At 35.7% G+C, this 18,357-nt stretch overlaps 1 protein-coding gene across 1 annotated transcript in view; it reads right to left on the bottom strand.

Annotated features, from left to right (window-relative positions):
- LOC120354268 (putative mediator of RNA polymerase II transcription subunit 26) overlaps window positions 1-18,357 on the bottom strand; it is a 161,377-nt gene that overhangs the window by 75,114 nt on the left and 67,906 nt on the right. Inside the window, exon 3 of the mRNA XM_039441162.1 lies at window positions 5,427-5,528. Within this exon, the coding sequence (XP_039297096.1) occupies window positions 5,427-5,528 (102 nt within the window). The remainder of the gene's footprint in view (window positions 1-5,426; window positions 5,529-18,357) is intronic.

Raw genomic sequence — 18,357 nt, 5'->3', positions numbered from 1 at the left:
CTCACTAGCCACATCATTGAACCCAATTGGAGAATCGGAAATTAGTGATAATGATAGTGGAGTTGATTCAGTATTTGAGTTTAGGATTGTAACACTTGAAGAAGTTGCAAATGTAATAAACAGTCTTAAAGGCAGGAGTGCACCTGGGTACGACCTTATCCCAACTAAAATCATTAAAGATAACATACATTCATTAATATATCCCATCCATCACATTGTTAATTTGAGCCTTCATTTGGGGCAGTTTCCAGAGAACCTGAAAATTGCAAAAATTATACCAATCCACAAATCCGGCCCCAAAAACGAACTCACAAATTACAGACCGATTTCCCTTTTAGCTTCTGTTTCAAAAATTATTGAGAAGTGTGTCAAAGTACAATTGATGGAATACTTGACAAGTAATGATATTCTAGCAAAGAACCAATATGGCTTTCAAAAATAAAAAAAAACTGATGATGCCCTTTTTGAGGTAACTAGATACATAATAGAATCAATAAAATCGAAAAATAAAGTAATTATTTCTTTCCTTGACTTGGCTAAAGCATTTGATTCGGTCGATAGGGGAAAGCTATTGAAAAAACTTGAAGCTGTGGGAATTAAAAACTCTGCATTTCATTGGTTCATTAGTTACTTTGGCAAGCGTTTACAATTTGTGCAGATTGAAGGGGAATTTAGTGAGAGGGATAGTGTTGAATATGGTGTCATTCAGGGCAGCACCCTGGGCCCAATATTGTTCCTGATTTACATTTACAACATTTCTCAACTGAACACAAGAAGCAAAGTACTCCTATTTGCTGATGATGAAATTGTTATTTCAGCAGGTAGAGAGTGGGAAGAAGCCTATGAGAATGCCTGTTCTGACCTATCAAAAATTAAAAATTGGTTTGACCACAATAGTCTATCAGTAAACTTGAGCAAAACCAAATATATGCCCATTGTGACCAGGAATCAACCGGACCCAGGATCAAGGCAAATCAAGATGCACTCCTGTAGAAATATAGGTTCATCAACCTGCTCTTGTGGATCTATTAATAGAGTGGACCAGTATAAGTATCTTGGGGGCATGTTTAATTATCGTCTGAGTTGGGTTCCCCATATTCAGTGTTTAAAACACAGACTGAGAAGATTGTTGTATGGTTTTTCCCAATTGAGCCATGTGCTGAATATCAGACTGTGCAGGAGGATCTATCATGCCTATGCACAGTCAGTATTGGAGTATGGCATTATTGTTTGGGGGGGAGTGTCATCTGCAGGTCTTGAACCTCTTGCTGTCACTCAGAGAACAATTTTAAAAACAATTTTGAAAAAGGAATCAAGATACCCCACAGAGCTGCTGTTCTCGGACTTCCCTGTGCTCAACATCAGGCAACTATACATAAAAACATTACTCACTTATATTAGGAAACATAAAGCAGATCTATTCATCAATATCGAACATAATTATCAAACACGACATAGGAACAACCATGGATATTATATACCTAGATTGATACACGGAACTGAACTCAAATCACCATACTATTTAGCTCAGATTTTATACAGGAATGCTCCAGATAATGTGAGGGAGGCCGAGAGCAGCAGCAATGTGATTTTTAAAAGCTCGTTGAAGAAATGGCTCTTCAGCATAGACTGGATTGGAGCTGAGAGGCTAATTCACTCACCTTACACCTAGGAAGAGTAAATGCATTGGGGAATAACTTTAAACACTAATATTTCAAAATGCTAAATTAATTTATACACTCATACCTTACGTTCAAGCATTTAGAGTTTCAAAACATAATAGAGGCTTATAAAACAATAAATTACCTCCGGTTTTTGGGTCCTCTTGCTCTCCCACTCTAGATATCAAGCTACACCCAACACTATATGTTATCACTTATAATTCACCTACTGTTATCTGAATCTTAGTTGTGTAATTTCAATTACACATATTGTAATTTATAGTAAATATAATACCATATAGCTACTTATTGAATAATACTGCTTGCAGGAACTGTCCCCCAATCTCAGACGCATAGTCTTACTGGGGGAATTCCACTCAGTCAATATGTTCTTTCTACTGTTTTTGTAAAAATGTGATCCTTATTTTGTTGAATATCAAATAATAAATATGTACCTACATGTATTGTATGCCAAGTGGAAATAAACGAATTGAATTGAATTGGATAATTGAATTGAATGAACAATGAATAACATGATTCTATGAATAGATTATTGGTAAAATGATTCATAAACAGAAGATGGAAATTGAGTAGAAATAATATGACTATGAATATAGTATCAATACTGTGATACTGAACTTAATATTTGCTGATGGGAATGTAACTATATCAACTCTAGCTCATGGCTTCGACCATGCCTGAGAATTTTTTATTGTGTTACTTTTGAATACTTGGATGGAATTTGTAATTATTATATTTAATTTGTATTGTATGCTTGAACTTGACAGTAAAATCATTTATCCATCGATCTAGATGTAAATGAAAGGTATTTATCTAGGTCTATCTATCCATCTATCTACAGGTTAACCTCAACAAGAGTGAACAAATTAGTAAATTTTATTAATTATTATCTGTGAAAAGTCACTCCTGGAGTCCATTTTTATCAAAACTTTTATTTGTTCAATTAAAAATCAATTGAATGAACACATTAGCACAGATTTCAATGCTATGACTGCAGTGCATGTGCAATGTTTTGGTGAAACCAAGATGGCCGAAAAGATGCGCAAGCCAGAATGCGCGGATACAGCCAAACTTTATTTTGCTTACTCCACGATCCTGCTTTCAATCCTCCCCTCAATGGCCGATTTCACTTCCACGAATTCTAGCGTAACAGTATACATACAGTATGGAAACTTGGCTAGTACCCTGACACAAAAATCCGCCATCTTGTTAGGAAGCGCCATAATAGTATTGTATTATACCGGGTGATTACAAATGAAATAGACAGTTTGAATAGCTTGTAGAGAATTTATTATTTAAAAGTTTAGATCATCACTTACATGATTACATAGAAGAGTTCTTGAAGTTTTTATTGAAAATTTACAGATGTTCAATGTGTGCACCATTTGCAACACGACAGATATCAACACGGTAGTCAAATTCTGACCACACACGACTAAGCATCTCACGGTTAACTGTAGCAAGAGCATTTGTGATTCGTTGTTTAAGATCATTGATATCAACAGGAAGCGGTGGTACGAAAACTCTGTCTTTTACATAGCCCCACAAGAAAAAGTCACAGGGCGTTAGGTCCGGACTACGAGGTGGCCACGGCTGAAACACAACGTTTTCCTCACTTGCACAGCCGATCCATCGTCTAGGAAGATGTTCATCCAGATACCCTCTGACGTCTGAGTACCAGTGAGGCGGAGCTCCATCTTGTACAAAAATGAAGTTACAACTATCTTCATGGAGTTGAGGCATTAACCATTCGGTTAACATGTCCAGATAAATTCTTCCGGTTACTGATGGTTCTTGGAAGAAGAAAGGCCCGTAAACCTTTTCACAAGATAAAGCGCGAAACACGTTCACTTTAGCAGAATCGCGTATATGCTGTACAGTCTCTCTTGGGTTTTCTGTTCCCCATACTCGTACATTATGTCTGTTAACTTTTCCACTAATGTGAAAAGTGCATTCATCACTGAAAATTAGGCGATTAAACAATGTGTCGTCATTTTCAAGACAATGTTGCATCTCTTGACAAAAATTTTTACGTACAACATTATCATTGTCATTTAAACTTTGTACTAACTGCAATTTATAAGGTGTCATTTTCAAACGTTTCCGCAGAATTTTCCACACAGTAGGTTGAGGAATTTGCAATTCTAAACTCACTGATCTAGTCAATTTTCCTGGACTTCGTACAAAAACATCACGAACACTATCAATTTTTTCTTCTGTAACAGAAGGTCTTCCAGTACTCTTTTTCTTACACACACATCCACTGATTTCAAACCGTTCATACCAGTCATAAATTGATTGCCTTGTTGGTGGTGGTTTACCGTATTTTGTTCTGGAATGATGCTGCACAACAGTAACAGAGTTTGTTTTGGCTAATTCAAGAACACAATAAGCTCTCTCCACTTGAGTAGCGGCCATATTGCTAAACTAAACTGGCTGTTGTAACACGGAGCAGCCAACAATAGCCAGCAACAGTTCTACCAACATAAACTTTAAGAAATTCCCTTGAAACCTATATCACTTACTATGTTGAAATACACCAGTTTAATTTTGTACAGGCTATTGAAGTTGTCTATTTCATTTGTAATCACCCGGTATATTGTAATAGTATTGATGGTAGGTTCAGATCACTTCAATAATCCGGATCAATTGATCTCATTCATTGCCACAAGCCAATCAGAAGACCAGGATTGGAAATTCCCAAGGTCATGTGTTTAGTATTTGTGTCATGTAAAAAGCATTGGTTAGATAGGCGTTTGATTACAAGTCTCCATTCTGTACCTATTCTGTGCTAGCGCTGGATGTGAGTCTATGCATCGTTCAATGACCAAACAGTGACTCATTGAGAGCCACGTTCACTCACTGGTCTCATCGTTCACTCACTGATCAGTGGCTTTGAACGCAACCATTGTGTGCAAGCTAAAAATGAAATTGAGTCTTTCAAAAGTGGCTTTAATGAAAAATCCAAAAGATGTAATAGATCAAAGGAATAGAATAATGCAATTTTGATCAGGAAAATACAAAAAAACTGAAAGGCAATGAAATATTATGGGACTAAAAAATATTGACTGTAAAAATCGAACATCAATATAATCTAGAAAACAATGTTAAATATTATCAGCTGATCGAATCGAAATCGATATCAAGTGAACAGCAAATAATAAAATAACCTGAAATCTTGATGAATTATGGAATGAAAATTCACAAAGTTTAGTTCACCAGAACAAAAAATTGAATTTATGATACATTATCAATGTTGAACTTTCAGGATTTGTTGATTGAGTGGATGTTGAACATGTTTGACTTTTGAATTCAACTTGAATCTTCAAGTTTTAATCCAACCTTTGAATGGGACATAGGCTAGAATGTATAAAAACAATGATGAGTAGGTAACATTTTCGACATAAGGGTCTGGAATTAAGAACTTGTGAGAGGGAATACATTTTGAGGATGCATTCTTCAAGATATTGATCTCATGACATATTTTTGATTCCTCACAATATTATAAATCCTTGAGGAATTTATTAAAGTTTAAATGAAAAACTCAATTCGGTTTATTTTAAAACTTTTTCAGAAATCAAGTGAAATTGACTTCAAATTTCCAAAATCGCTCCTTTAACATGAATATTAAAACATAATTTGAATACAAGGGAACGTGAAAAATGTGAACACAGCTTATGAACACAACTAATGAACTTCCATGTTTAGTTTATGACAGATAATACATTTGAATTGAATACATACCATTCTGCAAGTTATGCTTATAAAGATCACATTCTCTCATCCTCAGATAATCATTATAACTTATCCTTCCATCACCATTGTCATCAAGTATTTCAGATAAATCTGCAAAGCAAATTTTTCAAATGATAGTTTTGCTGGAACTGTACCTATTCAGACCCCTCCAGTCATGGAGTACAGTCCAAGCAAAGGATGATCAAAAAAGGTATAGAGAAAAGAGTTTGGAACACAAATTTTGACTCTACAGATCATTTAAGGAGGTGATCATAGATAATGATTTGGATGTTTCAACTGAAAGTAACAACTCAACAAAACATGAGTACAGTAGAACACCAATTATCTGAACCCCGACTTTCTGAATCACCGATTATCCAGAAAGAAGATTGTCTAAAAAAAGTCTAAGTGTGCTATAATTCATCTCCCTGCAATTCCAGTGTTTGTGCGTTTGCTCACCATTGTCCTCCCCTTGTCCTTGAGTACATTAAATTTCATTTATATTTGAAACATGTGATAATATCATTTTTCTTTCATTTGATTCAAAGAAAAAATAGTACAATATCAAAACATGGCTTTTTTTCTCTCAAATGGCAATTTTTTTTTGAAAAACTCCGATTATCCAAATGTTTTATTATCCGAATGGGTCTCTATTGATTCGGATGATTGGAGTTCTACTGAATTTTGTTATCACCATGTCCTACTGTTGAGAGAAGATGAATGAAAGCAGAGAAAAAAATGTAGTAAGTATTGTAGAATATTAATACTATGTATTTGTCTACATTAAAAATGTAGTCACTATTGGACTAGTGGTCACTAGAGGTCACTAGTGGACTAGTGGTCACTTAGGGTCACTAGTGGACTTGTGGTGACTTGGTGTCACTAGTGGACTAGTGGTCACTTGGGGTCACTAGTGGACTAGTGGTCACTAAGGGTCACTAGTGGACTAGTGGTCACTTGGGGTAACTAGTGGACTAGTGCTGACTTGGTGTCACTAGTGGACTAGTGGTCACTTGGAGTCACTAGTGGACTAGTGGTCACTTGGGGTCACTAGTGGACTAGTGGTGACTTGGTGTCACTAGTGGACTAGTGGTCACTTGGAGTCACTAGTGGACTAGTGGTCACTTGGGGTCACTAGTGGACTAGTGGTCACTGGGGGGTCTCCAGTGGACAGTAGGGGGAAAGTGAGAGTACTGAAGAAAAGCTGGCTCAAAGCTGGCTCAAAGCTGGCTCAAAGCTGGCTCAAGGCTGCCCTTAATCTGAGTCTTGGTTCTAACCTTGCCCAACCCAATGTAATCTGAACCAACTTAACCTAGCCATACCCCTAATCTCACAATAAACCTCAAATGAAGATACTCATTCCCACTTTTTTGAAAAAAAACTAGATCCAGCTTTTTCATTTCTTGAATAACAACGAACTGTTAATCCTACAAAGAAATTACAAGAATAACTTTTTCCAGTAAATCCATTTGTTAGGATTCAACAGAAAATAAGGATCTTATGGAAAAAGTAGATCCAATTTCTTAAATAACTGAGAAACCATTAATTTTACAAGGATAACTTTCTCCAGTAAATCCATTTAATAGGATTGAACAGAGAATAAAGATCTTATGGAAAAATAAGATCCAATTTCTTGAATAACTAAAAAACCGTTAATTTTATCAAAAAGCTACAAGAATAATTTTTTTCAGCAAATACATTTTTCAAGGGATCAGTCACTCTCAACTTTCTCTGGAACTGAGCAACAAGCACTCAGAATCTCTAATTATATTTTCATGTTGAGACCTAGCACAGCACCCTTTCTTAAGGAACACCAACCTCAGTACTGAACCCCCCCCCCCACATGAGGGGGGGTGACCCTCTGTCTTTAACCAGCTAAGTTTGAACTACTTGAAAACTCACCTCAGGTTTTATCAAACATTTATTATAAAAATAGATCATGAGTGTTGATAAATTTGGTCAATATTTGTATGATAAAGATAATAATAGTTATATTAATGTTTATATCAAAAATTTGATTCAGAATTTTTTCTATTTTTTACAATGCATACCATTAGCTGCAACTTTTATACCAAACATCAATATCAATAATGAAAAAGAGTGAAAATATATGACTGATCCAAACTTACTCCAACAACTCTCACTTTCTTCTGGAATATCTCTTTAAGAATGCTATGAAAGAAATGTAATAAATATAGGTGAAAAATCTTAGGTTTAGGTGAGTACACCCAGAAAGAAACTGTAGATGTAGGTGAGTACACCCAGATAAAATGTAGGTTTGGTTACCCAGACCAAGAACATTATTCAACTTTAATAAAATAAATTCATTTGAAAAATCTAAGCTCATATAGATGGCGCAAATTTGACACGATATCATCACAGTCAGTATTTGAATATCTTGTGCTTTGAAAGAAGCTGATAAATCAAATAATAATAAAAAATGCTTAAAAATTAAATTTGAAGAACATGGTTGGAGATCATTCTATGGGAAGACAAGAACAATTCACAAATTAATGATAATGTTTAGTAATCAATGGGATGATGCTGAAGGTAAAATATTGATACATCAATTGTAGAGTGTGGAAGTGGTTGGGACATTAATACTTTTGATTTGAATATTGTCTAACTTTTACCCAATTTTTTTGTTATTTTATAGAAGATTTTTCCAAACTTATAATACTCTTTCTACTGTTCCACTCAGTGGTGTATATTCAAACTCATTATCATAGAGGATTGAACAGTAGGCACTGATTTTTGCTGATAAATTATTTGTTGTTTCCAATGTCAACTTTATATGTCTATTGCTCCAGATTTCAATAGCTCATTTTGCTTACTACAGTCATAACAACCAGTGGTGCATATTCATCAAATGTTTTATACTCAATTGATGTACTGCTGTTATAAGGATAGTGTTCATTTTGGAATTCAGAGAACATGTGATACAATAAATGTTCATTACCAGCAATATTTTCATAGGGGAATGATTGAGCATTTAAATAGAGATTAACATTGTTCAGATTACAGAAATCAAAATGTGACCTGTTAGCAGTTATAACATTTTTCCTATTCTTTTGAAATCCAAGAATAATAAATCTAGGTCTCAATATGTTTGAAGTTGTCTTAACTGTCCATTGAAGATTGGTAGTGAGGTCCATGTTATAATGACAGTATTTGATTAACTTAGGTTTCGCTATCCTTGTCTATTATTTGATAAGCCAGTGTTACTATCCTTTTCTAGGTCCACAATGATGCCAATTATGTTTTTGACGCTATAGAAATATGATTAATTGATGGAGAGAATCGGCATCGCTATTCTTCCATCTTTATCTACTGTCACTATAATGTGGACCGCACTATAGTTTCAGGTAATTGTGGAAATGCATGCAATTCCCATGACCTGAATGGAATGCTAATTGATATATCACTATGTGTTAAACTCAGCAGATCAAGACAATCAGTGTCAGGAGCATATATGTAGGGTACTTTCCATAATAGTTTAGTAATATCAATTTTTACCGATTTTGCTGTCTCTGATTCAATACAATTCAAGTCTGATGATGATATTAATAGAACAATTTCCTGATGAACATTTAATAGAACTTTTCTATGGTCTTCCATCACACCTAACCACATATCCAAAGGAATGCAAATGCAGAATTTATCTAAACTTTTCCATCTAGTCAACTTCCATCCTGCATTCTCCATAATTTTTTCATTGAGTTTTGATTGACATTGATAGTTCTTCATGGTTGTTGTCAATCCTACATTATGTGTGCGATCAACCTCAACCCCTCCCAATTCATATCTGATTTCATCAAATAGATATGCAACTCCATTATTGATAAGTGAATAGTCTTTGGTTTCTACATCATCCTTATCTTTCACATTGATTTCACCTTCAATCATAAGGAAACTTCTACTTGGAAGTGTATGAATATCTTCTTGTTTTAAACTAATTTGAATTTCATCATTGTAATTGAATGTCTGTTGAATATATGGTGTGTCAGTGATATACTCATATTTGGTAATACTCTCATCAAGGTGTAGATGAGAGTCCATTAGTGGACTAGTGTTCTCTTGGGGTCACTAGTGGACCAATTGTCACTGGGGGTCACTAGTGGACTAGTGGTCACTGTGGTCACTCTTGGACTAGTGGTCCCTTGGGGTCACTAGTGGACTAGTGGTCACTGAGGGTCACAAGTGGACTATTGGTCACTGGGGGTCACTAGTTGACTAGTGGTCACTGGGGGTCACAAGTGGACTAGTGGCCACTTGTGGTCACTAGTGGAGTAGTGGTCAATGGTGGTCACTAGTGGACTAGTGATCACTAGGGGTCACTAGTGGACTAGTGGTAGCTTGGGGTCACTAGTGGACTAGTGGTCTTTGGGGGCCTCTAGTGGACTAGTGGTCACTCGGGGTCACTAGTGGACTAGTGGTCACTTGGGTCTACTAGTGGACTAGTGGTCATTGGGGGTCACTAGAGGACTAGTGGTCGCTGGGGGTCACAAGTGGACTAGTGGTCACTGGGAGTCACCAGTGGACTAGTGGCCACTTAGGGTCACTAGTGGAGTAGTGGTCAATGGTGGTCACTAGTGGACTAGTGATCACTCGGGGTCACTAGTGGACTAGTGGTCACTGAGGGTCACTAGTGGACTAGTGGTAACTTGAAGTCACTAGTGGATTGTTGGTCACTGGGTGTCACTAGTGGACTAGTGGTTACTTGGGGTCACTAGTGAACTAGTGCTCACTTAGGGTCACTAGTGGACTAGTGGTCACTGGGGGTCAGTAGAGGACTTTGGGTCACTAGTGGACTAGTGGTCACTTGGGGTCACTAGTGGACTAGTGGTCATTGGGGGTCACTAGTGGACTAGCGGTCACTTGGGGTCACTAGCGGACTAGTGGTCACTGGGGGTCACTAGTGGACTAGTGTTCACTTGGGTCCACTAGTGGACTAGTGGTCATTGGGGGTCACTAGAGGACCAGTGGTCACTGGGGTCACAAGTGGACTAGTTCTCACTGGGGGTCACTAGTGGACTAGTGGTCACTATTGGTGTTTCTATAAACATTCTTCAGTAGCTCAGTATTCAGCATGATTTGGGTATCTCTTCTTACTCATTTCTCCTGCCTATCTCTCGAATACATGCTGCTGAGAAGAGATATTACTACTCAGTGATGATAGTAGAGTAGGGGTATAGTTAGAGTACTGCCCCAAAGCTGCCTCAAAGCTGCTCCAAAGCTGCCCCAAAGCTGCCCCAAGGCTGCCCCAAAGCTGGCTCAAGGCTGCCCCAAATCTGATTCTTGGTTCTAATCTTGCCCAATCCAACATAATCTGAACTTACTTGACCTAGCCATACACCTAATCTCACAATAAACCTCAAATGAAGATCCTCATTCCCACTTTTTGGAAAAAACTAGATCCAGCTTTTTCTTTTTTCTACAAGAATACCTTCTACTAGTAAATCTAATTACGAATTCATTGACACCCCATTTGTCAAGATTGAACAAAAAATAAGGATCAGTCCACATTCATAATAACATATCATGATTTCACTTCTTGCTGTAGGATGGACATATTTTGCAGAGACAGAAAGTTGTTTGACCTCTGCATGTGAAAGTGCTCTGGTTGGAGAAAGTGAAAGTGGTCAGAAGTCCCTCCTGTTTCTGCCACTTTCACTTTCTCCAACCAAGCATGTTAGAGTAGAGTGAAAGTGGGTCAAACAGCTTCCATTTTCTCTGGTTGGAGAAAGTGAAAGTTGCAGGAATCTCACAACTTACAAACTATAAAAGCTGATTTCTGTTCTGAAATTATTCATACTGTATTGGAGGAAGCAGTTGGAGGTGGACATACATACTACAGCAAACATCTGTGCATAAGTCTTCTACCTTCCAAGTTGGAAACATGAAGGTAAGCGTTATCTATTATACTCTCTGGAGTTTATAATCTATTCTAAAGTAATGATATGGTAACAATTTTGAAATAATTTCTATGAGTGTAGCAGCCTCCCCTTCTTACTCACTCTCTCTGTTTCTTCCCTATCTCTACTGTGATAGAGAAGTTCAGAGCACAGAAAGGTGATTGGCATAAATCAACCTCAAATTTACATGTACTGTAAGATAAGATAAGATAAGATAAGATTAGATAAGATAAGAAAAGATAATATTTTTATTCAACACAGTACACTTTATAATATACAGATGAATAATGTCAGGTCTTAATAAGTAAATATAATAAGTACACAATAAATGACACACATGGAAGGCTAGAGTAGGCCTACCTACAAACTATGCTACTTTTTATCACTAAAATCCTTCACACTGTAGTAGGCTTGTGGAACCAGGAATTTATACACTTTACTCTTGAAAACATTTATATCAGACAAGGACTGCAGCTTGGTAGGTAAGTTGTTGAACAACTTAGCTCCAATATAAGAGGGCATTTTCTCATACAGCTGCAGTCGGTGTTGTCTCAAAGACAGTTTATTCCTCCCTCTGGTGTTATAAGTGTGGATATCAGCAATTGTATTTAGATCAGATAAATGCTTATGAGTAAAAATTAACAGTTTGAAGATATAAATTGATGGTAGTGTAAGTATATTCAAGTCCACAAAAGCCTCTCTACACGAATCATTAAACCCAAGACCAGCCAGGTAGCAGATTGCTTTTTTTTGAAGCTTGAATACCCTTTGGAAGTGAATATTTGGACACCCACCCCACAATTCAATACCATACACTGCATGGGAAACAAATAAGGCAAAATAAACCATTCTTGAAACGGATAAAGGTACTAATTTCACCATATTTCTTAATACAAATAAGCCTTTGCTTAATCTATTTATTAATTTTTCGACGTGCGAATCCCATGAAAGTTTATAATCTATCTCTAGACCGAGTAGATTAACAGAATCTGTATTTTCAACAGGATCACAGCCGATGTATAGCTTGGGCTCTATATGGCTATGTCTGAGGCTGAAATTTATTAGTCGACTTTTTCTCGAGTTTACTGAGATGGAAAGTGAATTGAAATATTGAACTAAACTGTTTGATAATAGATTACATTTTTTCTCGAGTTCCTGTAAACTAAAATCGGAAAAAATTAAGGAGTTGTCATCTGCGTATAATGTGAGTTTATTTTGTGGAACTGGTAAGGAAATATCATTTATATACAGAATGAAAAGGAGAGGTCCCAAGTTAGAACCTTGAGGCACTCCTGATGTGATTTTAACTAGATTTGATGTCACTAACTCTTTATCACTAGGGATGGAAACATACTGATAACGATCAGTTAGGTATGACTCTACCAGTTTATTTTCTGTACCGCTTATCCCTAGACCAATCAACTTTTTCAAAAGTATCTTGTGGTTCATGCAGTCAAAAGCTTTGGAAAGATCAAGCATGACACCTGTTGTGTAGTTACCTCCTTCTAACTCATGTATCACACCTTCGAAAAATTCTATAAGTGCGGTACTGGTCGACTTCTGTTTTACAAAACCATGTTGATGTAGAGATATAATATCATTTTCCTTCAAGCATGCTGCCAGTCGTATGAGGATTATTGTTTCAAATATTTTTAAGAGAGCTGTCAATATTGATATGGGTCTGTAGTTGTTTATGTCTAGTCTGTCCCCATCCTTGAAAAGTGGAAGAACTTTGGCTATTTTTAAAAGATCTGGAAAAATTCCACATTCAAACATAGAGTTAATCATACAAACCAGTGGATGAACTATTGCTCTCCTGCACTGCTTCAGAACCCTAACAGAGACATCATCATAACCTACACTACATTTCGACTTGAGATTCTTAATTATTTCCAATATTTCATCTTCATTTGTGGGATATAGAACACATTTATTTGATGATGTCTCAGAGCTATTGATTTTGAATTCTTCACCTGGGTTCCCATGAGACTCATTCAAGACAGTACCAACTCTTTCAGCAACGGATGCAAAAAAATTATTAAATTCAGAAGTGATCTCTTGATGGTCAGTGATAAGTACATCTTCAATATTGAGAGTTATTTTCTCAATTTATGTATTGGAACTTTTCCCTCTAAATTGATTGATTAACTTCCAGCTGGATTTAGATTTTTTTTGTTGCATTCTTTATTTTGTTACCATAGAAATCTTTTTTTGCATCAATTACTAATTGGTCATAGTGTTTCTTAACTTTGTTTATAAGTGAAGTGTCGAAATCAGCCACTGAGTGTGCCCTACTTGTTGCGATTCTCAGTAAAATTCTTATTTGTTGAATTTCTTTTGTCATCCAGTTTTGTTTCATCTTTTTAGTCTTAGATAAAGTTTTGGTTACTAAGGGACAATGCATATTATATAAGTAAAGGAAGATATCATGAAAAACCTCATAATTTTCATTTGTATCTCTCAAATTGAAATTGAAATATGAATTCCAGTCCACACCTGCCAAAGATGCCTCCAAACTGTTTATATTATCCGTACTGCAATTCCAAAAAGTAACAGTTGCACTGTCTGAAACTCCTGCTTCGCGGGAACGTTTCCCCAATGACAATTAAATATACTGAGCGGTATGGTCGGAAAGCCATGAATTTATAACTTCCACATTTATCTTTGTTAATGTATCACTAGTAATTATGTTGTCGATTGCTGTACTACTATGAGTAGTTATTCTAGTAGGAACCTTCACATTATAAATTAAATCAAATTGCTTCATTATGCAGAGGAAAGCCGTACGATGAGGGGAGTCCAACATGAAATCAATATTAAAGTCACCTGCACAAATGAACTTGATTTCCATGTTCATCAATAAATTGTCAGAAGCATTGGTTAAGTTACTGAAAAACAAATTTATGTCACCATTTGGCGGCCGGTAAACACTGAGCAGAATATATGTTTTCTTTTTTAAATTGAATCTACAACAGGCCAGTTCAATGCAACCCTCAATACAGTACTTATGAACATTAACTTTCAGAATACTCAATGGTTGCTGACTAATATTATGATATATAGAAGCCCCTCCCATATTCCTATTTTTTCTACAATAACTGTCAATAAGGTGCATATTATACAGAGTAGTACAACTCAGCTCACTATCCCTTAGACCATGCTCGGATAAAATAAGAAAATCTGGCTTCTCTGAATCAATGAATATTTCTAACCTTTCCAATTTATTGTACAGTGATCTTATATTCTGGTGTATAAATTCCAATTTCTCAGACCCCGACTCAGTATTTGTTTGTGCAGACAGTTCCTCATCATTCCCTATATCCAGCCAACATTGATCAGTATCAATATCGGCTAAATTGTCTAGTTTTTTAATGGTATTGGCTCACCCACAACAGTATCCACCTTCTCATAGAGCTCATTCAATATCTTAGCTGCAATGTAGTGCTTTCCTAACCTATTTAAATGGTGCCCATTACGGGTATGGAAACGCTTTCTGTCCACTCAACTCCAAAACGGTAACGTTGCTAAAATTATCGCAAATTTTTTGCAGCTCAACATTTGCCCACGCCACTGATTTATTCATGCACGACCAGCTGGGGAGATCATGCCTATGAGGAATATCAAAGACAAAGACTCTTGTGTGTCGCATTTCTAAATGTTTCCTACGTAGTACTGTTATGAATGATTTGGCCTCATTTTTTGCAATATCATCACCCCCTGCCAGAAAAACTGCTGCATCTTGTGGACCCATTCCAGAGCAATCACTCACAAACTCATCTGCTACATTCCTGAAACAAGCCCCAGGCTTTAGGGTGCCCATGACATCACAATTATCACCCTTATTCTGCATAAGAATATCGACTACTTTCCTTCCTTGACTATCCATAAAGAGTTTAATATGCCTTTTGAGACTCTTGTTTATTGGCTCAGACAAATTAGGAACACTACGACAATCATCTCGAAAATTAAAATTTGAAATAGAATTGTGATCAGATATTTGACCTACTCTCTCTAAATTTTGTGGTTGGAAAATAGTTTGATCACTTTCTATCAATTCAGGCCTACAGTGTAATTCATCATAGAGCATTCTATATCTATCTGTTTAATATTTTTCATTAGATACATCATTTCTTAGAGCTCGATTTTCTGCCTCTAAAGCCTCAATCGAGATTGACAAAGACCCAATACGCTCAGTTAAGCTCTCAATATTATCTTTCAAGTTCTGATTTATCACATCTAGCTTGACTAAATTAGCATATTCTCCAATAAAAATATCACTGCATGATTCTGTATTTACACATTCTTTGATTGAAAGATGAAACTTCTCTTCCATAGTCTCCAATTTTTTTCTCCAGTTTTGCAATATATTTCATGTTGTGTTCTTGTGTTCTCTTATAATCATAGGAAATGATTGATGACTCGATTCTAGTACTTTTCTCACATAACATTCTGTATCTGTTATGTGGAGGAGGAGGAGAAGGAGAAGGAGGAGGAGGAGTTGGAGGAGGAGGAAGTATAAGATGAGTAGGGGTGAGTTGAATATGAGGAGAAGATGAAAAAGAGAGCATGATGTAATAAAAATTACCATAAGCAGAGAGAGAGTGAGAGAGAATAGAGCGAGTGGTGATGAGATGCACTTACTCAGAAGTCAATTAAGTTGATCAAACTGTGTAGCTTTGAAGGAAGCTATGCATGTAGAGAGAGAGAAAATGAATGAAGAAAGATGTAATCAATTCAAATTAGACAGGATTGAACACTTGAACAGGTTCATGATATCCAACATAATATTCACACATCTAGAATCATTACCAATAACATTCTCCATTAAGTTTTTTTTCCATCTATGGAAGACCATGTGCACACAAACTCATATACATGCAATGAGTACTTAGAACACTAACACATGGAAAGATTCTATCAGTTTTTGATGTTTATAAAAACTTCCTCCCATTCATCATCATCATCATCATACTCATTATTCTCCTCCCAGCAGGCTGACACCTAACTACTTATCAGTAGGGGTAAAGTGAGAGTTCTGAAAAAAAGCTGGCTCAAAGCTGGCTCAAAGCTGCCCCAAAGCTGCCCCAAAGCTGGCTCAAATCTGCCCCAAAGCTGATTCTTGGTTCTAACCTTGCCCAATTCAATGTAATCTGAACTAACCTAACCTAGTCATACCCCTAATCTCACAATAAATCTCAAATGAAGATTTCCCACTTTTTGGAAAAAAAACTAGATCCAGCTTTTTTTTATTTCTTGAATAACTAAGAAACCGTTAATTTCACGAAAAAATTACAAGAATAACTTTTTCCAATAAATCTAATAATGAATCTATTTGTCAAGATTGAACAGGAAATAAGGATCTTATGGAAAAAGTAGATCCAATTTCTTGAAACCAAGAATAATTTTCTTCAGTAAATCCATTTGTCAAGGGATCCTAACTCAACTTTTTCTGAAACTGAGCAAAAAGCACACAATACTATTTTTATGTTGAGACCCTTTCTTAAGCAACACAAACCTCAGCACTAAACCTCAGGTCTTTAACCTGAACTACTTGAAAACTCACCTCAGGTTGTATCAAACATTTATTATAAAAATAGATCATGAGTGTTGATGAATTTGGTCGATATTTGTATGATGAAGATAATAATAGTGATATTAATGTTGATATCAAAAATTTGATTCAGAATTTTTTTCCATTTTTTACAATGCATACCATTAGCTGCAACTTTCATACCAAACATCAATCTCAATAATGAAAGAGAGTGGAAGTATATGACTGATCCAAACTTAATCCAACAATTCTCAATTTCTTCTGGAATCTCTTTTGAAGAATGGTATGAAAAAATGTTATAAATATAGGTGAAAAATCTTAGGTTTAGGTGAGTACACCCAGAAAGAAATTGTAGATGTAGGTGAGTACATCCAGAAAAAATGTAGGTTTGGTTACCCAGACCAAGAACATTATTCAACTTTAATAAAATAATTCATTTGAGAAATCTAAGCTCATATGGATAGCACAAATTTGACACTATATAATCACAGCCAGTATTTGAATATATTGTGCTTTGAAAGAAGCTGATAAATCAAATGATAATATAAAATGCTTTAAAATTAAATTTGGAGATCATTCTATGGGAAGACAAGAACAATTCTACAAATTGATGATGAATCAATGGGATGATACTGAAGGTAAAATATTGATACATTTGTAGAGTGTGGGAGATTAATACTTTTGATTTGAATATTGTCTAGTTTTTGTTATTTTATAGAAGATTTTTTCAAATTCATAATACTCTTTTTACTGTTCTACTCAGTGGTGTATATTCAAACTCATTATCATAGAGGATTAAACAGTAGGCACTGGTTTTTGCCGAGAAATTATTTATTGTTTCCAATGTCAACTTTATGTCTATTGCACCAGATTTCAATAGTGCATTCTGCTTACTACAGTCTATAACAACCAATGGTGCATATTCATCGAATGTTTTATACTCAATTGATGTACTGCTGTTATGAGGATAGTATTCATTTTGGAATTCAGAGAACATGTGATACAATAAATGTTTATTATCAACAATATTTTCATAGGGGAATGATTGAGCATTTGAATAGAGATTAACATTGTTCAGATTACAGAAATCGAAATGTTACCTGTTAGCAGTTATAACATTTTTCCTATTCTTTTGAAATTCAAGAATAATGAATCCAGGTTTAAATATGTTTGAAGTTGTCTTAACTGTCCATTGAAGATTAGTAGTTTCAGGTAATTGTGGAAATTCATGCAATTCCCATGACCTGAATGGAATGGTAATTGGTATATCACTATGTCTTAAACTCAGCAGATCAAGACAAACAGTGTCAGAAGCATGTATGTAGGGTACTTTCCATTGTAGTTTTGTAATATCAATTTTCACCGATTTTGCTGTCTCTGATTCAATACAATTTAAGTCTGATGATGATCTTAATAGAACAATTTCCTGACGAACATTTAATAGAACTTTTCTCTATAGTCTTCCATTACACCT

This window comes from Nilaparvata lugens, chromosome 14 (genome assembly GCF_014356525.2).
Source record: "Nilaparvata lugens isolate BPH chromosome 14, ASM1435652v1, whole genome shotgun sequence".
Taxonomy (NCBI): domain Eukaryota; kingdom Metazoa; phylum Arthropoda; class Insecta; order Hemiptera; family Delphacidae; genus Nilaparvata; species Nilaparvata lugens.
This window is presented reverse-complemented; position numbering and strand designations above follow the sequence as displayed.